The sequence below is a fragment of the Gymnoscopelus braueri genome (genome assembly GCF_963280865.1).
Source record: "Gymnoscopelus braueri genome assembly, chromosome: 4".
Taxonomy (NCBI): Eukaryota; Metazoa; Chordata; class Actinopteri; order Myctophiformes; family Myctophidae; genus Gymnoscopelus; species Gymnoscopelus braueri.
This window is the reverse complement of record NC_137605.1, coordinates 16,288,858-16,314,002: the sequence shown is the minus strand read 5'-3', so window position 1 is coordinate 16,314,002 and position 25,145 is coordinate 16,288,858. Positions and strand designations below refer to the sequence as shown.

At 41.5% G+C, this 25,145-nt stretch overlaps 1 protein-coding gene across 2 annotated transcripts; it reads left to right on the top strand.

Moving 5' to 3' along the window:
- The first annotated feature begins 1,256 nt into the window (after positions 1-1,256).
- On the top strand, positions 1,257-24,108 carry LOC308084377 (BAR/IMD domain-containing adapter protein 2). Of its 2 annotated transcripts, none has more exons than XM_080427010.1 (15): positions 1,257-1,394; positions 6,424-6,564; positions 6,997-7,072; positions 7,293-7,379; positions 9,956-10,017; positions 10,556-10,627; positions 11,717-11,854; positions 14,925-15,077; positions 15,780-15,956; positions 17,162-17,867; positions 18,169-18,382; positions 18,789-18,854; positions 20,433-20,688; positions 20,779-20,819; positions 21,067-24,108. In XM_080427010.1, exons 2-15 carry the CDS (start codon positions 6,517-6,519, stop codon positions 21,137-21,139), a joined length of 2,169 nt encoding a protein of 722 aa, XP_080283136.1. In that variant the 5' UTR covers positions 1,257-1,394; positions 6,424-6,516; the 3' UTR covers positions 21,140-24,108. The 2 variants fall into 2 exon arrangements, with proteins under 2 accessions (XP_080283136.1, XP_080283137.1); XM_080427011.1 differs by lacking the exon at positions 1,257-1,394 and adding an exon at positions 2,120-2,207.
- The last annotated feature ends 1,037 nt before the right edge of the window (positions 24,109-25,145 follow it).

Sequence of the window (25,145 nt, the reverse complement as noted above, 5' to 3'; positions counted from 1 at the left end):
CGATCTGTGTAAAACTTTGTATGCGCATTACCTAGAGGGCAGAGGCCAAGGAAAAACCTTTGCCCTGCATTTTTCACATCTGCCTTTTATAGCGCCACCAGGAGGCCGACTTATGTAAAACATATTTTTTTATATTACTCCTTCAGATTGTATCCAAATTTCTCGCAAATCGGTACACATGATCTCTATAGTCGTGTGATCGAGACAGATCTGTTTGATTTTTCATATTCCATCCTGATTGGCTAAGATTGACATCTAAAGTTTGCAGGAGTGGCCCGTTTTGAACAAAATGCCGCAAATCACGAACGCAGAGTCCGATTGCGGTGAAACTTTGCACACACATTCACACTTTGTTGAGGAACAAATGCCACCCTTTTAACCAACCAACCAAGGCCAGTTTTTGCAAAACACTTCTTTTTATATTACTACTAAAAAAAATGTCCAAACATCACGCAAATCGGTACACATTATCTCTATAGTCAAGTGATCAGACTGATCCATCCGATTTTTCATATTCCATCCTTATTGGCGCATTCCAAACATTGCTGGCCCACAATAACCTATACCTTACCTGGCGGAGACCTGTGCTCCGAGGAGCACTTTTTCTAGTTTCATTTGGTTTTAGGGTTGATTATGTCATGGATTTTTAGGCCTAAATTAATTTCAGCATGTAATGGTGTAGCTACTAGCCACATATTTTGTGTTTAACTAATTAGGTCTAAACCCTTTATGTTTGCTTTGTTTGGACAAGTTGGCCATGCATGATATGTATTCCTTCCTTCTGCTAAGGTCCCTGCATCTTGTAAAGTAGCCTATGTTTCCTCAAACTAAATTAATGGCTTCTGTGTTCAGTGTTCTTTTGAGAACGAATTGAGAGGAATGCGTGCTGCTGGCCTAAGAGAGAGGGCCCAGGGTATGGTATGGCTGCAGTAAGAGAGAGAGAGGCCGGTGTGATTATGGCCGTGCCCGTGTGTCTTCTGTGAGTTGCGCGGGATCCGGATCCGCTCGCTGTCTTGGGTCTACTCTAAAAAAAAAAAAAAAAAAGTTCAAGTCATTATTCTTCTACCCCCTGGTCGTCTATTCAGCCGGGCTCCCCGTTACCTCATTGTTATTCTGCCCGAGTGAGGGAGAGAGGGAGAGAGAGGAGTGTTGAAAGAGAGAGTACATTGTCTGTCAGGGGAAAGAGAGAGAGAAAGAGTGTGTGTGTGGTGGTTGAGGGAGAAGGAGGTTTTCAGCAGTACAGGCTCAGGGATCCTAACGGTTCTGAGCTGAGGTCTGATGGTGGTCTCTCTCCCCTGGTCCTGGTCCTGGTCCTTGGAGGCATGCTGCTGATAATCGGCTCAATGATGAGGAGAGAGGTACTGAACGGCACCAAATATCTGACCCCGATTCCTGTGAGTAAAAAAAGAGAGAGAAAGAGAGTGGGAGAAAGTGTGTGTGTGTGTGTGTGTGTGTGTGTGTGTGTGTGTGTGTGTGTGTGTGTATGTGTTGCCATCTTTTGTGAGAGGAATAGGCAAACAGGTCTAGGAAACCAAGCCTAAAAGAAGCAAGTAGGCCACATGAGCACTTGTAAAATGCTTGAAATTAAATATATTTTTGAAACATTCTAACAACACAAATGCTCCCTGGCACAAAACAATTATGAAAATATTTGAGAACCACTGGTTTAAAAAATAATAATTAATGAAACATTTGGGAGCAAGCCTAAATAAGCAAGTACATGTTTTAGAAACAATAAGCCCAAAAGACCGCAACTACCAATCTTTACAAGCAACTTTACAGAAAAAGAAGCCCAAACTCGCTTAGAATACGCCGACATGGCAACACTGGTGAGCGAGAGAGAGTGGGAGAAAGTGTGTGTGTGTGTGTGTGTGTGTGTGTGTGTGTGTGTGTGTGTGTGTGTGTGTGTGTGTGTGTGTGTGTGTGTGTGTGTGTGTGTGTGTGTGTGTGTGTGTGTGTGTGTGTGTGTTGGGGGGGTGGGGGGGTCGAGGGGGTAGGCAGGCAAAGAGAGAGAGGGGCATTGGAGAGGAGGGGGGTTGAGATTTAGTGCAGGGGCGAATGAAACAACCCCCACTAAACGAATAAAGGGGTCGGGAAAGAATTTGACAGAAAAGAAGGGGTGTTTTTACTGTTCATTAAACACTGTGAAGGCACGATCAGGATTCAGGAGGTATTTTTGGTTTCCAACCATAATGAGCACAGAAAAGGTATGTAGCCACTTTTTTCATCAACTGTTGCATTTTATGAAGTGATATTGTTTGAGATCAACAGGTAGCGGCCAGAGAGAGAACTGCCCACGTTTTACATAGAAAGCCGTTGCCCCTGTTAACAGTGATGGAAGAAGTACTCACATTTTTTTTACTTAAGTAAAAGTATCAATACCCTATTGCAGAAATAGTCTGTTACAAGTGCACGTTTGGTAATACACATTTACTTGAGTAAAAGTACAAAAGTATTGGCATCAAAATATAGCCTACTTAAAGTACCAAAAGTTAAAGTACTCATCATGCTGAAGGTCCCATTTCACAAGTCTTCAAATGTATGAGATTTCTTTGAAAAAAGCTGATTTACAAGCTCACAATGCTTCGTGTAGGCATTGTGAGCTTGTAGATGGCTATTTTCAAATGGTCGAAAGGCTGAAGTGGTTAATGTATATGTTATAATAATCAAGTAACAAGTAACTAAAGAGTAGAAGTAAAAGTAGTGACATTTTAAATACTCCAGTAAAGTAAAAGTAGCCTACATCAAAATTGTACTTAAGTACACTTGAGTAAATGTACTTAGTTACTTTACACCACTGGAAATAAGCAGGTCCCTGACATTATATATCACTATTCCACTTTAGTTCACTTGCTACACAGGCTTCGGTAATTAGAATGACTTTTACCCAGCAGACATGTAATGAATGGAAAATGTTTCAGTCATGCCTATTTTTATTTTTTTCCCCTTTCTTCTGATTTTAGAGAGCAATAGTTGTGCTCTTATTATCGCACAACTTCATCAAATAGCTATATCAAAAAGCACCATAAAAAGAAGAAAGTGTTTTGTTTTGATACAGGACTTTAATCAGCTAATTTATGTTACCATCCACTGAGTTTACTGTATCCATTTGAAAATCAACTGAATGAAAGGTATACAGATTTGTATCACCCCCCCTCCCCTCCCCCTCCCTCATCTGATGTTTCATTAGACAAATAATTATGACAGATCTTTATTATCCTCCTCTGCAACTCTGACAACAGGACATTGTGGAGATTCATTCCACAATATCCCCATTGAAAGGTAGTCAGCTGAGGTTCATTGCCCAATATTTAAGAACCTTTACTAACCACATTCCTTACAGTGTTACTACTGGCTAATAACTGTAGTATGTGTTACAGTTTCAAATGAATGTGAATCTTTAATTTTGGCAGAAAGAGGACCAGCACCTTACAGAAACTGAACATATTTGGATGTGTACCTAACCCTGTTTGTTTGATAAGTTTTATCTTCCTTTATACGTGTTGCATTATCATCGCAGCCAGAAAAATATTTATTTCAATACAATAATAAATCAATAATATTGCAATAATACAAGGTTCTTGTGCAGGCTAGAAACAAAAACATTTTGCTTAGATAATTGGTTCTCAAAGTGGGGTCCGGAGACCCCCAGGGGTCCTTGGGGGGTTTCCAGGGGGTCCCCAGCTAAATTTGTTGATATAGCGTAACATATATGATATAGCGTCTATTAACAATAGAAAAAAATAGGTCCTGGGTTCGATTCCCGCTGGGGACGCTGTGGGCGCTGGGGGCGTGTTCTCTCCTCCGCGTCATCAGTGCCCATACCCTAGGTGGGGTTGGCGAAAGGGCCTTTCTGTGTGGAGTTTGCATGTTCTCCCCGTGTCTCCTAGGGTAGGTACCCTCACAAAAACATGCAGTAATCCTGGTCACTATACTGCCTCCCCCTGGCCAGCCGGGGCGCCTGATGGAGGGGAAGGGAACTGGTTGGAATAACGTGTTCCTTCCACGCGCTACGTCCAATCAGGGAAACTCTCCCCTGTCAGGTGACAAGAAGGTCAGTTGGCTCTCATGCATTGAAGGAGGCATGAGCTCGGCCCTGGCCTCCCTAGGTTGGCAGAGGGAAGGTAGTGCCCAGGATTACATAGACAATTGGCACTGGGTGTAAAAAATAGGGTTACAAAATCGTGGGATAAAAATTTAAGTAAAAAAAAAAATATATATATATATATAGCGTCACAATCATTTTAAGGACTCTAACCATATTTTATACATTGGCTATGAGCTTGTAGATCTGCTATTTTTGAAAAATCGTGAAAATTTGTGCGAATCTTTGAATATATATATATTTTTTAAAGCGAACATTTTAACTAAAATCTTTGCTTATGGGGGGGGGGGGGGGGTCCCTGGCGCACAACTTTTTTGAGATGGGGGTCCGGAGCCAAATACATATCATCTATTTTTGGGGGTCCTTGGCATGAAAAAGTTTCAGAAGCATTGGCTTAGATAATGTAGTTCGCAAATTATTGACCACTAACCTGTTGATCACAGACAAACAGTGTTCCTTTATTGATGCAGCCTCCTAGAGGTTGGAAACCAAATGTTTTTGATCACATCCCATCGCCTTCTCTTTTAACTAAGACAATGAGAAAATAGCATTTGATCAACTCATTCATTGAGTAAAGGGAATAACGTGATTGCGAACAAGGAACTGCCCCAGCGAATGGAATGGCAGTCCTGATGGGATTTCCCGACAGTGTGGGGAGGGAGTCGGCTGGAACCATTCACTATAAAGTGTACCACTGAAGGTAGCTGTTTGGCACTCTGTGTTTTGGTTACTTTGAGCAAAGATTAAATCCAGTGTCTCCTCAGCCATGAATTTGACCGAAACATCCACAGTAACCGTGATTGGTGGCTGAGATTCTCCCATGTTTGATATGTCAAGTTCCTGGAGCAGCTGATTTTTCTGAGCAATATGGCTCTGACACCTGTACTGTTTGCTACTGGCAGCTTGGAATGTTGGTGAACAAACAATTGAAATTGTATCATTAGTGGCTTACTGTACGCCAACCACCCTTCCTCTGAATTACTGCTGCTACTGTAGGCTTGCGCATTGAGTTGAACTTCTTCATTCACTGCAGGACTAAACGGTGGCTTTAATGAACAGGAGTCTGGAAATGTTTTCTTTGTCATATAACATTACTTGATATGGGTCAAAGTTTCCCCCTGTAATCGGTCTGTGATAACAAAGGAGGGCTGTGCGAAGGAAAGTTGGGTTGAGTGAGCCTTTTGGCCACCTAATCCAGGCCGAGGAATTCCTTTGGCCTCAGAAGCGCTTTGCCTTGATCGTCCCCTCTGCCAAGGAAGCACGCCTGTCCCCATGTTTGTTCAGCGTCCTGACACTCGGGTCCTGGATTGGAAAAGTCCATTGTTCTTATCTGAAATGGTACAACTGCTCTGACACACAGACACAGAGAGAAATATTTGGGTTGCCTTAATGCTGTAAAGTGATAATGGTGGAACTGGCAAGTGAGACGTGTGAAGTAAGGACAAGCCGGGGACAATAACATTGTTGACTTCAGTGCAAGCATAACAGCAGTCTGGCCATGGATTCCTAAACCCAACCCCTTCGAACAAGTGACGCTCGGCAAACAGGATGCATTTTCAACTGCAAGGTGTTGAGATGGGGGAAAAAAAATCCTTCATTTTGACCGGTAAACACAGCTTTCATAATAGGTGTTTCTATGGGCCAGCATGAAGTTAGCTTTAGGATACAAGTGATATCCATGCTGGCACACAGTGACACCTAAATGAAGCACACCCACAATTAATGTCATTACCTTCTGCATTTACCTGTCAAAATGTCTGTTGTGAAAAGGCTCCATGGCACTTGACTCACTGCACTGTCTCTTGCCTGTCACTATCACTCAGACATCATCTGTGTGTGTTTGTGACTGCAAGCAAAGCCATTGTGGATGTGATCACAGTGTGTGTGTGAGTGTGTGTACTACAGTATTTGTGATTGTACTGTTTCATATGATGGGGTCACAGAAGGGCACTGGCAGTGAGATGTGGACATGTACAAGCAGAGTCAAATGTTCCCCCTATCATTTGATCCACATTGTAGAACTGCATTGCAGATTTCATTTGGGAGCATACCTACGTCCCCACTGTCCTTTGTTCCCAGGACGGGTTGAGGGGGCGCTCGTTTTGGTTCACATGACCACCTATTCTGTGCACCACGGCTCGACAACTCGGGACGGGGCACTCGATGCGCAAGGCCATCGACTGCTTGGTTTGGTGCACCTGCCTTGTTGAGTGAACCGAAAAACATGGCAATGACAGGCCTACATATTTCTATACAAATAGTCTGATGATGATGGCATTTATGTAAACCATGACTTTGTATCTTTTTGATGTTTTTAGGGGATTGCTGTGTGTCATAAAGACTAGGGTCGTGGGCAGCAGGTGGAGAAGACAGTACAACACATAAAGACAGCAGTACATTAGGAACCAATCATGTCTCGCACCGAAGAGGTCAACAAGATGACAGAAAATGTTTATAAGGTAGGATTAACCCGTCCATCACTATGTATGTCTTATGCATAATTTACACGCCCACCGAAAAGAGCTTATCTACAAGCTCACAACGCATCGCGAGTTTGTTGATCAGCTATTTTTGGCACGTGACACTGGTGCACAACTACATATAAATCAGGCTTTACTGTGTGTGTGACTGTCTGTCAGTCTTTTTGTTTGTCTGCCTGTTTTGTCATTGTCAGTCTATATACAGTATGTCTCTCTGCCTTTCTGTTGATCTGTCTGTCTTGTCCTGTTTGTCTTCAAACAATGAAATCTGTGTATGAACGTAGCGAGGCGAGTGCCCTAATTGTGTGCTCCTAATGGAAGTGATGTCCCCTTTTGGCTACACATTCTCCAAACCGGCATCCAATTTGGCCTCCATAAAAACATGCTGTATGTTTGTGCTCTTTCACACAGGGCATCTTGGACCAGTTCAACCCCAGTCTGAAGAACTTTGTGACGATGGGAAAGAACTATGAGAGAGCCCTGACAGGTCCGTGAACCTCATAAAGAAGAAAAACAATCGGGGAAACTTTTCCGTTAATTTGTTTGACTATTTTAAGAATACGATTTTTTAAATACACAATGTAGCAATATGGACAACAGCAAACTGTTCACGGGAAAGACCCATGAGTCCAAACCTGAGCATGTCATGATAATAACGGTCAAACCACGTAGTAGCATTTTTCTAAAGCGTGCTATATCTTCCTCAGGAGTGACGGTTGCTGCCAAGGGATACTTCGACGCGCTGGTGAAACTGGGAGAACTTGCCAGCGACAGCCAGGGTTCCAAAGAGCTGGGTGAGTGTGTGGGCGGGCGAGAGAGAGACAGAGAGAAAGGGAGAGAGAGAGAAAGGCAGAGAGAGAGAGAGAGAGAGGCAGAGAGAGAGGCAGAGAGAGAGAGAGAGAGAGAGAGAGAGAGAGAGAGAGAGAGAGAGAGAGAGAGAGAGAGAGAGAGAGAGAGAGAGAGAGAGAGAGAGAGAGAGAGAGAGAGAGAGAGAGAGAGAGAGAGAGAGAGAGATGGAAATTTGGATTGGATTTGTTGGATCTAAAAGCCAAAGGTGTGTGAAGAGTAAAGCCTAAATTACATTAATGAATTCACTACAGAGACTTAAGTGGGAGGTTGAAACAATGTTACTGTACTAGTACACGCATCCAACAAATGGAAGCGGAGTGCGGTTTGAAGGGGAGAGAGAGAGAGAGAGAGAGAGAGAGAGAGAGAGAGAGAGAGAGAGAGAGAGAGAGAGAGAGAGAGAGAGAGAGAGAGAACCGAAAGGGAGAGAGAGAGGGAGTGAGTAGAGTCATTGTTGAGAGATTAACAACACCACATGATCTCATTGTAATGCTGAAAACAGTGGGGGAGGCAGGCGGGAGGGGAGGGGAGGGGAGGGGGTCACCACAGACCACTGTGCTGTGCTGTGTGAGGGTGGGAGGCAAGGAGGGGAGAGACACAGACAGACTCACAGCTGAGCTGACATCCAGAGACCCAGGGGCGGGGGCTGAAACCATGCCTAGCCTCACACAGTGCAATAACACGTTCAGATCAGATAAAAATGGCACGATAAGACATAATTTTATGCAGCATATTCACTGATTTAACCACTTTCAACCTGGAGTCCCCAATCTGGGCATGTCGTTGTAGGTGAAGGTTTCAAAATATTGGAAAATAAGAATTATAATATTTTCAAAATATATCCAAATGAACAACTATCAAAAAAAGTTTACAGTATAGGTTGTATATCGTTGCTGTGTTGATGTCCTTTTTATGTTTTTTCGTAAATGAATACCCTAATTTATCATACTTCCCGTGTCCCACAGAAGTAGCAAAAATAGCCATATCTAGCAAAAAGCAGCAGGTATATACAATCACAGTATCGTGTGCATGGTTAAACTGACTGACTGAAGAAAGAAAAAAACGGGTATATATAAAAACGACAAATAGCAGCAGGTAGCCTATGTCATTTGATGTAAATGTGAAAATATGACATAGATCTGATTGTTCTCACACAACATCAATTCAATATGTTTTACACCAGTGTTGGGCAAGCTACTTTACTCTTCTCATAAAGTAAGTGAGCAAAAACCTCTCTTTTGAAATAAGTACCTATCGTTACACTTCAAGTCACGTAGTAAAAGTAGCTACCGGTAGCTACATTTAATCTACTTCGTACCTCCTAATGTGGTTGCTATGTGGCAGAGGACATGTTTACGACATTGAGTAATTGAATAAAACATTCAGCTGTACTAAAGCTACACATGGAGACAAAGAATTCTCTCTTTGATGTGAAGGATCTGTCTGCACTGTCCAGTGCCACTGGAAATGTAGTGATGTAAAACTTTTGTCAAGCTACCCAGGTACAAAGATAAATGGTGAAAGAAATAGCTGAACTACTTAACCCATTAAGACCTGGAACGCATCTGTGTCTCTTTTTGATTTGAGCTGAAAAGCATTATTTTACACTTTGCCTATTCAAAAATAGCAGATATACAAGCTCATAGCGCGGCACCGAGTGCCGCGCTATGAGCTTGTAGATCTGCTATTTTTGAAAAATCGAGAAAATGTGTGCAAATTAATATATTTATATTCTTTTAAAGCGATAATCTTTTACTCAAATCTTTGCTTCTGGGGGTCCCTGGAACAACATATTTTGAGATGGGGGTCGGCGGCCAAATACATATAATTTTGGGGGTCCTTGACATGAAAAAGTTTGAGAACCACTGATATAGAAACATACGTTTTTTTCAGAAAACTGTTGGGAATTAGAAGACTTTTTGTAGAATCGGCCTCAGGTCTTAATGGAGTTAAAAGCCACATCATTCTGAAAGTCGTGAAGCTATCCACCAGCTTCTGGGAAATGTAGCTACCGCCCAACACTGTTTACACCAGTCTCACCAAGACAAGTTATTGTACACCTGTTTGAATAAGATGATTCTGATTATTTTGAGAAATTGTGGTAGGTGCCTATTCAGTCATTATGATACACGTATGCAAGACCAGTATGAGTGCACCTGCACCCCCCGCCCCATACAAATAAAAAAAAGTGAAAATAGTGGATCTACTTGCAGATCCACTATTTTAGCTATATTGGAAATGGGGCTTAAGTGATAACATAATTGTGCCACCCTCTATTCTTTCTGAAATTACACCCCTGCTTGAAAGCAAATTGTTTGAGAACCACTGATGTGAAGAACCAGTTATAATAGTGCTCAAACACAACTCTCAGTTTCCAGAAATGAACATCCCGTCAGCTACTGTATAACCGCTTCTGGAGGTTGTCAGGAATGACAAGCAGCAGCAGCAGGCTGTTTCTGCTTCCACAATCCTGTGTTTTATAAAACGTCTCCTTTGTTTCCTGTACTCCTCCGTCTCCCTCCAGGAGACACCCTGTTTCAAATGGCTGAGGTCCACAGACAGATCCAGGTGCAACTGGAAGACGTGGTGAGTGTGTTCAAACACTGTTCAAGTGCCAGTAGGTTACAGTGTTCATAGGCTATAGTGCTGATATTTGCTGTATATTTAAATGATATAAAAGTTCTGGTATGTTGTATATCATCGCTGGTGGGTAGATCCAATGTAATTATATAGTCACAAGCTCTTGTTTTTTTTTACAAATCTCTTTATTCTTTTCTTTCAGACAGTAATGACAGGGCATCACATAAAAACATGGAAACAAAGAGGTCTGATTTTTTGACAAAAAAACAAACAAAAACAAAACAAGCTCTTGTTAATGCTTTTCATTGGATACATATTTATGAAAACCCACAGACGATTTAACCACTTTAACTTTCACTTTGAATTTTCTTTTTTGAAATAGCGAAAAATAGCAGATTTGCAAGCTCTGTGTTGTGAGCTTATAGACGGACTGTTTTTTCTATTTTTGTGCATCACCACTGTACAACGAAGTAGGGCATTAATGCAAATAAAAACCTAAAAAGTTTAAATATGTATACCGTATGTGGATAATGTCCCTCAACAGTTGAAGCTGTTTCATTCGGAGCTGCTGGCCCAGCTGGAGCAGAAGTTGGAGTTGGACATCAAATACCTTACAGTAAGTTGAGCTGCAAAGCGATTGTTAAACTACTGTCTGTCCTTATGTAGCATGTCTGTGAAACTGTATGTGTACACTGCAGTATGTCATTCTGTCCACAATGACTCCATACACTGTATCATTCATTAAATCACAACACAAGGCCATGAAACGTCATATATTAGATCGGGGTTTGATTTGTAGAAAAAATAAAAAGGGGGGAGGGCAACCACTTAAACCCTTTATACTTTGACAAGGGCTCTATAATTATCCTTTTTCCATCTACACCAAATCTCGTCAGTGAAAATAGACGATCTACAAGCTGTACAATCTTGTGATCTTGTAGATCGGCATTTTTGTGTTTAAGCCCTCTATACATCATTGTATGATGAATAGCGATAGCCGATCTACAAGCTCACATTGTGACTTGTTGTGAGCTTGTAGATTTGTAATTTTTGAAATGTTGCTAAAACGAAAGTTTGCCCCTAAAGAGCGACATCAGGGTTAATGTATTTATTTTGTGTGTGATTTGAGATTTAATCAAACATATTAGAATGCAAAAGGAAATGCATGTATTTAATTCAGTCTGACCAGGGATAAAACATATTCCCTAAAACATATCCCCATATCAAGAGCAGAGGCTGGGATGAGGGATGTATAGATGGTGCAATTTGATGGTCACGGTCAAGAAGGTCAATTATTGATGAATACATTGTTGTACCTAGTCACTTCTGATCTCTTCGTGGGAGAAGCTGTGATTGTAATTTGCATCATTAGGTATTTCTCCAAGCCCTTTTCTGACACTTATCAATCATCGCACGCACTCCTTCTCTGTCTCCCTGTCTCTCTCTATCTGTTACTCTTTCTCTCCATGTCTGTTGTCTGTCTATCTTTCTCAATCTCTCTCTCTATATATATATACACATCACATCACCCCCCCCTCTCTCTCTATCGCTATTACCTCTCTCTCTCTCTCTCTCTCTCTCTCTCTCTCTCTCTCTCTCTCTCTCTCTCTCTCTCTCTCTCTCTCTCTCTCTCTCTCTCTCTCTCTCTCTCACCCTCACCCTCACCCTAACCCTAACTCTCTCTTGCTCTGCCTGTGTGTCTCAGGCCACGTTAAAAAAGTACCAGAGTGAGCGGAAGTCTAAGACGGAGTCCATCGAGCGCTGCCAGTCTCAGCTGAAGAAGCTGCGCAGGAAAAGCCAGGGCAGCCGCCACCCCAACAAATATGGTGACAGAGAGATGCAGGTAACGGAGCCTACACCTGCCCAACAGTTCTGTGCACTCTGCACAACTGCTGTGGTTGTAGTTGGTCTTCTATTGAGACAAAGATCAAAGTGTAATTTCCCCCTAGCTCAACAGTAGACATTTTAGCACTCGTGTGGAGGACCCGGGTTCAAATCCCGGGCACGACATGAACGTCATGCATTGCGGCTTTAAATGGGTGACTTAGGCAGTTTTTAACCTGAATCCCATGGTTCTATGGTGAGGAGGACGAGAAAGCTGTCATAATATAATAAATAATATCTTTGCTGTCGGGCAGAAACCTCTTATTTCCATATTTTAACATTTTATGTTCTTTTTTTTCGTTAATTAATGCTGTACTTCGTCATACTACAGTGTCACACAAAAGTTGCAAAAATAGCCGATCTACAAGCTCAAAATGCGTTGCGATGCAAATTTGAATTTGAATCCTGAAAAGCAACAGTTTTGGACATTTGAGGTTTCCACCTGATAGCAACGATATACAAATAAAGGTTATTATTATTATTATAACACCAATCCAACACAAATTCCCAATCCCAATGTGTTCTGGAGTTGAGAGAGATGGCTCACAAAGGCCTCTGGAAAGATTCCTACGTTTTACGTAGGTTGACAGAGTCTTTCCAGAGGCCTTTGAGAGCGGAACACATTTGGAGGTTTTATGTGTGTGTGTGTGTGTGTGTGTGTGTGTTGACATATTTTCTTGAACCATTGCTGAAGTCGCCCCTTGAGTGAAGTTTCACACCCTTTCAATGATCTTTTTTGTTTTGTTATTTTCAAGGAGCTGTACTTGCCACTACACTGAATATCATTGCTGCCGGGTCCCTGAAAACCTTTACTTTTCAGGAAATGGAAAATGTAGTTATTATTTAGTCACAAGCTATTGTTAATACTTTTAATTGGTGAAATATTTTAAAAAAAACACAGAGCCCACATTCAACCTGGCGACCCTATTTTGGGCATGTCATTATAGGTGAAAACGTATAATCTTCAAAACATTCAAAAACAGCTGATCTACAAGCACAGTTTGAGCCACTAACTCAAGATAGACGAGTTATCTATAGTTAACTATTTTCAAATAGCCTAGGTATAAAATAGGGCTGAAGTGGTTAATGTATGTTTTATAATATAATAATGTATATCTGCAAATTAACTAGTAACTAAAGTTGTCGAATAATTGTAGTGGAGTAAAAGTACAATATTTTCCCCAGAGATGTAGTGGAGTAAAAGTAAAAGTATTGAAAATTGGAAATACTCCAGCAAAGTAAAAGTACCTCAAAATTGTACTCAAGTACAGTACTTGAGTAAATGTACTTAGTTACTTTACACCACTGGTTGTTATGAGAAGATTATGCAATGATTGTATTTTTCAGTGAGCTACTGTAGGTGACAAGGGCACGGTGACTGCTTTTATTTGAGAGTAGAGAACGAAGCACTGATAATCCTTCACACACTTGGATCCTCTTTTATGCAGCCGGATAACCAGCTTTACTCCAGCATTATGGGGATTAAAAGGGAGAGTTATGCGTGTGTTTGTTTGTGTGAGAACCAGGGACCTTTTGTTAATAAGATTAATGAACGACACAATCTGACTCAGCTGATCTCCCTGGAGAACAAGTAACTTAGTATTTTTTTACTTGGAGAAATCAGGGCGATATCAGAGGCAGGGAGGGGCGTTTCAGAGATCTGGAGCGAACGAATGGGGAATTGAATGGGAGGAGAGAACAAGGGAAGGAAAAGGTCAGGGGGGGTTGAGGGACAATATTTGGCGATTTGGATTTTGTTATCATTGCTCAGCAGACAGGATGTGATGTCACAACTTCCTCTCTGTTCCGCGTTGTCCCTTTCTGTCCTTACAATAAGTGTTAAAGTACGTTATGAATGGACATGTATTTATAAAGTGATTGTGCATGCATGTGTGTGTGTGTGTGTGTGTGTGTGTGTGTGTGTGTGTGTGTGTGTGTGTGTGTGTGTGTGTGTGTGTGTGTGTGTGTGTGTGTGTGTGTGTGTGTGTGTGTGTGTGTGTGTGTAACGTGCATACGTTTGTGTTTGTGTGTAGACATTACTGTGTATTCACTGGCGCCCAGTCCATAGGACCAATATGGAAATCCCTGACGTTAGTGCAAATTCTCTTGTGTGTAATGTCAGACCAGAGCTCGATCAGTGAGAGAGAGGTAGTGAGGGCAGTAGGGAGAGGGAGAACCTATATTACCCACGCAATAACCTGGCCAATACTGGTCACTGACACCTGAAAACTCTGATCAGCGTATTGCTTTGCAGCGTGTTATCAGCACAGGCAAGCTGAATTTCTGCATGTGAACTGCAGTGTTGATTTTGACCAAAAAAAATAAATTGTTTTAGTCATAGTCTTTTGAATAAAATCCCATTTAGTTTTAGTCATATTTTTATCGTCTGAAATGTTTTAGATTTTGTCTAGTTTTAGTCGACTAAATATCATAAGATTTTAGTCGACTAAATCTACAGTTGATTTAGTCGACTAAAATGTATTTTGTCGGGCCTTGATGGCATCGTAATGGCTGATTTTACACTTGGTTGCATGCTGAAAATAGTAGATCTACAAGCTCACAACGCGTCGCGCTGCGACGCATTGTGAGCTTGTAGATCTACTATTTTCAGAGTGCAACACCCGAGCGCAACCAAACATAAAATGACTTGTCTTTTAGTTCTACTGGATCTCTTCTCCACTAGTCCCTCCCTAACATTTTAGTCTAGTTTATATTTGTTGACAAAACTGTCAATATATTTAGTCTTAGTTTTAGTCATCATAGCTTGGTTTTATTTAGTCTTTATTTAGTTTTCGTCAGTGAAAAAAGGTAGTCGACAACATTTTTCGTCATAGTTTTAGTCGACGAAATCAACACTGGTGTACTGTATGTATATTTGTGTTTCTGTGCGCACCTGTGTGTATGCATACTGCGTGTACACGTTTATATACATGACATGTTTGTGTGAGCGCCTATGTGCACATGTTTTGTTCTGTATGTGCATGTGCGCATGTCATTTGAACTGCAATGTGTCCAACTCTTTCTCTCAGTTTGTGGAGTTGATGAGTCGTCGCCAAGGTGAGCTGGACACGCTCGTTGCCGTGGGTTACAAGTCTGCGCTGACAGAGGAGCGGAGGAGATACTGTTTCCTGGTAGACAGACAGTGTTCTGTCACCAAGCTACTCATGAACTACCACAGCAAGGTGAGACACATCGACAACCATGGCTGTAATCTTCATACATCCCAAATGTACTTATATTATGTACTGACAATCCAAACCCTTCCCTGTACTGGAAATACAATGCCATTATTCCGACGGCCCGTTTGTCCGACTGGCCCCATTATAACTAACCCTATCCCTAACCCTAGGCTCACACTAACCTAACGGATATAGAATAATGGGAGGTCGGAATTATGAGCGGACCCCAGAAATAAATGGTGGAAGAATGACCTTAAAATCATCTACCTCTTTGATGATTGATCTGTCCTTTGACAGGATTGGTTGATAATCTCAGTGAAAATCGTGCATTCCGTCTTTGTTTGCTGTTATTTGTCTGCATGGTTGTGGTGGTGATCCATGTTCAGCGTTGACCATTTATTTATGTTTTTGTTAAACAAGTCGATTACTTTGGCTTTCCATACCAAATGAAGATACTTGTGGCATACATTTTATGCAGCATAAAGTGTCTGGACGACACAGATGATAAATTCAATTACAAATATTTTGTAAAGCATGCAATGCTTTATGCTTTGGAATGTATTTAAATATTTATATAATTGCCAAACTATATCTAGATGCTATATATTAGTCAGCTACTGTATAGCATTTGCTAAGAAATGATTGGGTGGACCTTTACGTTGTCCATAACATTGTCCGTTTATGCTTTTAAACATTGTCACACAGGTGAAAGAGCTCCTGTCCCAGAAACTATCTTCTTGGCAGCAGTCGTGTTCTCAGCCAACCAAGCTCCCGGAGCGGGCCCTCAACCTGCTGCGTCACACCGCCCCTCAGGGCTCTGGGGCCGCTGGGATGGCCGAGGCCCTCCGACACACCAAGCTGGGCTCCGCCCAGGCAGAGCAGGTGAGATGATGGGAGTTGTTTATATTGCGACTAAGGATTGTTAGTCTCAGTCAGTGGTGGAAAAAGTACTCAAATGTTTTACTTAAGTAAAAGTATCAATACTGCAATGTAGAAGTACTCTGTTAGAAGTAAAAGTCCGGAATAAAAATTGTACTTGAGTAAAAGTACAAAAGTATTGGTATCAAAATGTACTTAAACAAAAGTGAAAGTACCAAAATGTTTGAAAATAGCCGATCTACAAGCTCACAATGTGCCGCGATGCGAGGCGTTGTGAGCTTGTAGATCGGCTATTTTCAAATAGCCTATGTATAAAAAAAGGGCTAAAGTGGTTAATGCATGTTTTAAAATGTAATAATTTATATCAGCAAAGTAACTAGTAACTGAAGTGTTCAAATAATTGTTGTGGAGTAAAAGTACAATATTTGCCTCTGAGATGTAGTGGATTAGAAGTAAAAGTACTGAAAATTGGAAATACTCCAGTAAAGTAAAAGTACCTCAAAATTGTACTTAAGGACAGTACTTGAGTAAATGTACTTTACAGCACTGGTCTCAGTTATTCAGCCAGACAGACTAGTGTTGCAATGAAGACCGCTCCATTCAGATATCATTCTTTACGCACCAGACGCTGCTTCACACTTTTGCGCCCATGTTAATGAATGCCACAGTTCTGCATGGCGTGCACGGACGCTCCGCTCGCGCACGTGAAGATTTTTTTTTCATCTCTGGGCGGAAGAAAACGTGAGGTCTGGCAAGCAGCAAATGACTCCATTGATATCAAGGGCAAACCATACCAATAAATAAATAGCTACACATTTGAGTTGGCCATTAGAACGGGAAGCTTTAGTAAGTCATTTACACTATCGACGGCATACTAGCTAGTCTACTGTAACACAAAAAAAGAAAACTCATTCTGAAAAGTAATCAGTTATGTGAATAATGCTGATATGAATTTGAATATGACAACTATGCACACCGGCTGCTTTCTGTGAGCGACAAGTGTGCGCTCTCAGCTGTGTGACAGCTGAGAGGGGTTGAGAATTCTGGTGGAATCTGATCCTAGATCGACCGGGGTAGATGTAGCTTAACCACTGCTACATCTCTGAGCCCTATAATACGTAGTTAGAAGTCACCATGTTTTTCTGTCTGTCTAAATGCTCATTTTCTCTCTCTCTCTCTCTGTGTCTCTGTGTCTCTCTCTCTCTCAGAGGCTGTCAGTTCAGGAAGTCCCACCGCTTTTGAATGGAGATTCCAACCGCTCCCACCAGCAGCAATCGCCACGCCCGCTCCCCTCCTCCTCTACCGCGCCAAGTGACACCTCCTCCTCCCCACCCGTCCAGGGCTCCCCTCAGACCACCTTCCACTCACTGATGGATGCTGGCGCTGCCGGTGCTGCTGGGGGCAGCAGCAACAGCACCAGCAGCGCTGGCGGCGGCTCGGCCACTGCTTCCCCCCAACACACCAGCACGCCTCTGAGCGCCTCTGCCGGCCTACTGGCAGAGAGCAGAGCTGGCGGCACCACCAGCCCTAGCCCTGGTACATCCACCCTCACCACCGCCACCTCCACCAACCATCAGAGTACTCTCCTCCTGGCCACCAGCACCTCCAATCTGTCCCCCAGCCTCATCCCGTCCACGGTGCTGTCCCTCAGCCAGGCCAGCCCTGCGCATGGCACCCAGGCCGTCACCCTGTCCATCTCCCACAGTGCCCCACACAGTCCGCCGCTGCCCCATAGCGCCCCTCTCTCCAGGGCCATGACACCGGTGCAGCTGCTGCACCAGCAGGTCGGGGGGTGCGGCGCTGCGCCTCCGTCCCATAATCCCTCGCTGATGAAGGCGGCGGAGGTGTACGCGACGGCCACACTGCCACTGCCCAGGAGACCCGGCAACGAGATGAGGATGGGCGGCTTTGGGGGTACGTTCCACGTCTGTTGTTTTCAAAATGAGAAATATTTCACATTTTATTTGCGGTGAAAAATCTACATCGCATACATTGTAAAGTTCTTTACAATATATTCCTCACGTTCACACACACACACACACACACACACACACACACACACACACACACACACACACACACACACACACACACACACACACACACACACACACACACACACACACACACATCTACTGAGCCTCTGGTGGTGCCCCATGATGTCTCCTCAGATAATGTGTCTCCTCAGATAAACACCCTCATCCTCTCCCTCTAGGATCCAGTCTCCCAAGGATGTTGCCCCTGACTGGACCAACTCGAGTGGAGGCCGTATTTGCTCACACCCCCGGAGTGTCAGACGGTGGAGCAGTTAGCGGCGGAGTTGTCAGCGGTGCTTGCTTACTTCACTTCCTGCCTGGCGATGGCATAAGCCTCCTCATCTCAGAGCCAAGAGATGGGTGGCATTACGGTCAGCATGAACGGACCGGGCGGTATGTTTCACTACATTACTAGACCCCTTAAAGACGGATGGAACGCAGCAATTGAATACAGAAATAACATATTCTACTGTAATTGTGGCTCATTGAGGTATAAGACGCAATAGAAAACTAATTGAAATACCGTAATTACAGTGAATGATGTCTTCAACAGTATTATGGTTGACCTAAAAGCTTTTCGTGGACGAGACAAGACAGCTGGCAGAGATGAGTTAGCATAGTGGCCTAAAGCAATGCTGGCCATGCTTATGGGAGTTACCAGTGTGGGGTGGAACGTGTGATTTTACCTATTGCTTATATGAAAGTAGTCTTTGCATAATAACAGATCACAATTGAATGCCTTTCTTTTTTGATTGTTTGTTGGTCATGATATGAATTGTAATTTATCCCTCAACAACAGGAAAGGCTGGTTCCCTTTCTCCTACACTCAAGCACACCCCAGTAACCATGACAACCTCAGCAGCAGGTCAGTCACACCAGAAACACACTGAAACCTGCCATAGTTAAAAAATATATAAAATATACTGACAAACGTACGTCAGAGTTACAATGTTCTGAAATATGTCATAGTTTAAAAACACTAAAACATAGAAGAGAGACACACTGAAATATCTAACTTATAAATACAGAAATGTGCCATATTTAGAATCACAGAAACACCTTAGGAGGAACCATTAACGCCCTGAGCAAATCCTGGGTGTTCATTTTTACTTACAGGACACTTTCAGAGTTTTATTAAGAGTGCTGTGTATAATATCTGATTCACAGCAATCTGAATTGGTGTTGTTGATGATTGATGTTGAAATCAATGTGGCTTTGATCCCGTTTCCATGCTTTGATCTCCGCAATATTCATGACATTCTGAGACATAAATGTGTTTGCTGCTCTTCTCACAGATTGTGGAATAATAACGTAGTTATTATTTTCCATGCTCTCCACCTTTCCGCTCTCTTAAGTCCACATCTTTCACCACCCTGTCTCGAAAGACTTCCTCTGCTCTCCAACAGCAACAGTGCTGACCAATTGACAAGAAATTGTGGTCTCTTCCTTCGCCGAACATTTCCTGCCTCTCAAAAAAAGGACAAAGAGACACTTCCAGATAAAACAGAGCACCTACTGTAGTAGAAACACCTCTATAAAGTCTCTCAAGCCAGATCTTTGACTATGGACTTAAAGTCTGGACCACATTGTTTCTTAACAGGTTCAAGAGTCGCCTAATTTGACAGGAAGGGGTCTTTTCACTGACATGCAAAACATCCAACCACAGTCTGTTGCTTTGCAGCATTAACCTACAGTACATAGTGGTGGTTTACGGCCGGGCGATTTTGAAACGCTACTAACCTGTATCGTCAATAAGTGTGTACAAACTGCTCTGATTGATAGATGATGACAATGGAGCAATTAGTTTCTCAAGGTAACAACTACTTTACATTCATGGGAGGTGGGTAGCATACTTCTTTCAACTTTCCAAAACAAACAAGTTGTTTCAATACTTGATGCAGCTCCACTTTGGGTGCTAAACATTATGGTGATTTTGCCACTTGGATTTCCACTTTTTTTTTCCATATTTGTCTGTGAGATTTAGCCTTTTCTGGCAGACACTCTCTTCAGTGGACAACATCTCATTCTCTCCATGAATGAATTGCTATCTGGTTCCTCAGAGAGGAATTATAGAAGCTTGTACCTCCTAACCTCCTCAGACGGCTTTTCTTCAGAACTGTCCATGGTACAATGCCGGCAGATTGATGAAATAAGACAAGGGCACCTTGAATTTCTGACTATTGACACACAATGTTTGCATTGATGTCATTTGAGGTGATGTTCAGCTAGTTCTGAATCTTCAAGGTGCAAGAAGTGCTGAAAAGAACTTTGGCAAGGGAATGCATTTCTTTTTCTCTGCAATAGATTCATTTTGGTCTTACAACCTCTCCAAATTTTGTTTCCACAAGAATTATGCCTTTAGGTTGAGAATGTTATCATGGTGATATAGGATTTCCTTTTTTTGTGTCTTACATGTTTTTTCTGTGATACGCCTCCATAACAGCTCCCTGCTGTTGTCCAAGGCTAATAGTACCAGTACCGGTCAGCTAGACAAGCTTGGGTCTGGGGGTCTCCCAGCCCTTACCCCGGAGTCCGAGGAGGAGCGCTCCCTTCCTCCCCAGAGGGTCAGCACCTTCCGCCCACGCCCCTACAGCATGGCCGACACCAACCAGGTCAGCCTGAGGCCTCTCGAGAAAGGTCAAGGGGTAGAGTGGATGAGGCCACCCAGCAGACCCACTCTGTCAATGCTAATGCAAGAGGTACAGTATAAGTGCTTTGTCATAATGGAAGTTTACAAGATTATGTTTGACAAGGTGCTCATTTTTTGTACACCTCCTTCTGCATTCCAGCTCTCCTCCGATTTGGCTTCCCCACCACCCTCCCCAACCAGGTAAATATATTAAGGATCTATATTTATGATTATTATTATAAGATTGAGCTCCTTCAAATTTGATCAAAAACTCATGATGCCATACTCAAAAATGTAGGTGTTTCGCACGCAAAGGTTATAAGATCAGTTTGAGGCATCAGTAGCCCCTTGTGTTCTTTATTTTGATATGATGTACTTGTGGATATTATTGCAGATAATATATTTTGAATATGTTATGTCTTATACTTTTATCATCTCCTCCCCTTAGGACCAATCCATTTGCCCACGTCCGACTCAGAAAAACGGTCACCAACGATCGCTCAGCTCCCATCATTGAGTAAACAGAGTCCACACTCAATCTATGTGAAAATTAAATAGGCCTATAGAGTATATTTTGAACATTACTCCTGAAGGTAGCATATTGGTTTATTTCGATTATTTGGCGTAATATTTTAATGGTTAATTTTACATTTTAAAAGTACAAGGATTCAACACGTTTTCAGAACAATTATACAAGAAGATAAGAGTAGACAAGAAAATATTCAGAAATGGAAATGATCACATGTCCATATGTACTGCTTTTCTGTCTTTCATGGTTGATCTAACTGATGTCAGTTAGGTTTTAGTTTAAAAAAAAACTTCCAGGCTGCATTGATTCCACAGCTGTTGCAGAGAAGTTTATTTAAAATTTAAAATTTAGCATTAAAATCCACTATAATATTGGATGTCTTGGAAGTAAATGTGGGAGAGATATGGATATATCTAGGTTAGTCTTTATAAAACACAAGTGTAATGTAGTATGTTGATAGTGAGTAGGTCGTGCAGTATTAACTATCAACATAGCTAGCTCATGAACAACTAAATAACACGTTTTTTCAACACATTTGTTGTGGCAAAGTATAATTTAGCCTCAACATTATGAACCCTCAAACTGGGATGGAAGCCTCTTTTTGTATAGATTTTTTTCTTTCACATAATCTGTATTTAGTTTTGTTTGTTTGTCTTTGTGCCAATATTGAAAAAGCATTATTATTTTTTAGTTCAACCCATTTAGGGACTGGCTCCTGATGGCAGGTTGTTCATTTGTGGTCAAATTTAAACTCACCACTATGAAGTAACAAGGAAAAGGACAGGTTCCTCCTTTAGAGTAAATGTTTGTTTTTCTTTTGTTTGCTTAGAATAGTCAAATAGTTTGTTGTAATTTCATGGTTCCAAATTCAACGAAGGTGGCTGAGGAACATGAAATATGCTAATTTCATTTTCGATTTTAAATATTGTACAAATTGTTTCTATTTAAAATTAGGTTGATTGCTGTCTCTATATGTTCTATAACATTTACAACTATCTCTCTATTTTGAGTTTAGTTCCATTTTCACTTCACCAATATATACGCAGTTAAAAAACATATTATGGATGATTTGTGAATAATATGATTCCTAAAACTGGATTCCAGTTAATAAGATAAATTAATCTTAATGTTAAGTTTTAGTGTATGTCAAGTTGCATATCAGTCTATCTTTTATGAGTGTGAACAACATTGTAGTGTATACAATAGATCTAATAGATATCAGTGCATTAAATAAGCTGATGAACGTTTTATTTGATCTTTGAAGATCAAGTGCAAAAACAAATTCTACCCTTTAGTAGATCAGAGAAATAATTGTATTATCATAATTTTATAAAGTTAAAAGATTGAAACCCTCAACATTCCCTTCGCTGCAAGTGGAGCAAATGCTGCAAGGAAAATAGCTGAAAGATCTCCACAGAAGCTTATTTCTGGGGTTTTACCTTGATAATAATTGACAGTTGAGAGATTGGATTGTGTTTTTTAATAAACAAGAGACGTGTTTTAGAAAAGGGTATTTGGTTGAGGGTATAATGTGTAAAGAATGAGGGAATGCAGGTTTTGAGCCACCTTGATTCATTTTCAGTCCCAGATAAATACATAAAAAGATAGACAACATCTAGCTTATTGTAGTTGCACATTTTCCAAATCCAACTGCACAGAATCTTTCTAGAGAGACGTGAAAGCCAAGACTGACATCGGGATTGTGTTTGAAGTGGAGGAACGTAACTTTGAAAGTGATGAAGAGAGTGTTTTGGAAGTTGAACGGCGTCTGAGCCAGTGTTAATGGTAAACTAGAGATAGCCACAGTAGTGTTTCTGCCCTGCCCAGTAGCTCTGTAGTCATTTTAACCATTTGAATTTCAGTCATTGTAAACTGAGACGGTTTCTTCTGTCCTGATTGCCATGTCTGGTGTATCATCAAAGCTGTCTTGCAACAGAATTTCTATGATTTTCTCTATTTGTTTGCTGTGATATTATATTCAACAGATCACCCACCAGTGTTCTGTGGTAATGTTAGATCTTCTAACAGTACCTAAATGCCTTATTATGTCAATGTTAATGGTTATAGCAAAATCATAGAGCTAATGCTGATTTATGTTTGTAAAAAAAAAAGTGCTTATAAAGAACAACCTATGACTGTATAACTTTGATATGCCTTCTTTAAAGTGGCATTGCATTTTGAGAACATTTTCACCTTTTAGCACTCAGCCCTGTAGTTCAGGAGCAATAAGCCTCCAGGGACCCAGACGCACGTGGTTCGATTTGTAAAGAAATAAACAAAACAGCCTACTCCTTTGTACAACAAATGACGAAAATAGCCGATCTACAAGCTCACAATGTGTTGCATTGCGATGAGTTGTGAGCTTTTATTTCTGCTATTTCGACAGTTTGACAAATATGACCAAGATAGGGACACCAAGGTTAATGTGGCTAACATCGATTTTTTATAAAAATGATTAAACTGTGATATTATCAAATATACAGTATATTAAACATATCAGACAGTCTGGCCAGAAGTAGGGATATTCCCACTGGCCATAAAAATGAATGAACAGAGGGGGGATATCAAAAGCAGAGGCATGGATTTCCCCCATCACGCCCAGCAAATTGAACCCCCCCCCCCCCACACACACACACACACAGACCCCGACACCTCTCAGGAAGCAGGAAACATACTTTGACAGATAATTAAATATTATCACATTGCGTGTACTTTTCCAAATTATAACTATACAATATGTTTTTGTTAAGGACTAGTTTTTGTGGTGGTAAATCGGAACTCATAGAGGCTTGATCACAGAAAAAGTGAAAATGTTCTACCGAGGTGAAATATTGATTTAACACTGCACACTAATTTCTACACTGTTCCTTGAGTCTGTCAAAGTGTATGGCAATGTAAACGAGCTGTACTTTTGTTGAATCTATAGAAAATTCTGGTGATTATTGAAGGCATTATTACAGTACATGCGGAATACTGTTAGGATGTTCCTCACATGGAATATTGAATACTGACTTGTCTTTAAATAAATATTCTATACAGGAAAAAACAACCAGGTCTCCACTGTTACTAATTACTTTAATGTTGGGAAAGCAACCCAGCAATATTGTCTGTCTTTAATAGAAGAATCATTGAGTCATTACTGTCAGGGCCTTCCACAAGCAATATTGTCTGTGTTTAATAGAATCATCCATATACTGTAAGGATACTGGACAAAAAGACGTCCAAATAAAACACCCACAGTACTTCAGGTGTCTAGTATACTGTATGCCATAGTGAGTGTGCAAATGGAACCTGATGGACCCGTAATTTAAAGCCGAGATTTATGTCCTACGTGGGATTCGAACCCTGGTCTCCCACATGTGTGCAGACATTTCTACTGCATTTCTAAGCTCATCTGCAGGTGAGATATTACGCTTTGAGCTCCATAGCTGTTGGGGCTGTTGGAGCCGGAGCTAACCTTGGTGGGTAGAGGCCTTCTGGTAGTCAGAACAAGGTCACTGGTTCGCCTCCCTGCCCACATGTCTGTATGTCAAAGTGTCCTTGAGCAAGACACTTAACCCTTAAAAAGGCTTCCCCCAAGCACTCATCATGACCATCTGAGCAGCCATCATCTGGGTGAAACTAAATTTCCCCCATGGGATTAACAAAGGCCTCTGCTCCACCTCTTGTCTGTGGTCCTACCCAACCACAGGATCTACATTTCAGAAGAGAGCAGGCAGACCAACTACAACCAGCACAGTATCTCTACTCTACCATACAGATGGGTCAAAATGTCTTATTCACTAAAATAGTATTTATGCATATTTACAGAACATATTTATCAAGAACACAGGACTGATCAGCACCAAATGCTATTTAAACTGTCAGTGGGCTCACTTAGTATGTCTACTAATTTCTTTTCACATGTATAGCTTTTGGAAATGTTAACTCAAATTTGATCATTTAAGTCAAAGCGGCTCAAATCGGGGTGAAACCTTGCCCAAATTTGGAGTAATACG

Bases quoted from the DNA above. Each gene is read 5' to 3' on its own strand.
- LOC308084377 (XM_080427010.1), top strand. From the start codon at position 6,517: ATGTCTCGCACCGAAGAGGTCAACAAGATGACAGAAAATGTTTATAAG. The intron at 7,073-7,292 runs GTCCGTGAACCT...TATCTTCCTCAG, and splicing joins CTATGAGAGAGCCCTGACAG to GAGTGACGGTTGCTGCCAAG. The intron at 20,820-21,066 runs GTAAATATATTA...TCCTCCCCTTAG, and splicing joins CCACCACCCTCCCCAACCAG to GACCAATCCATTTGCCCACG.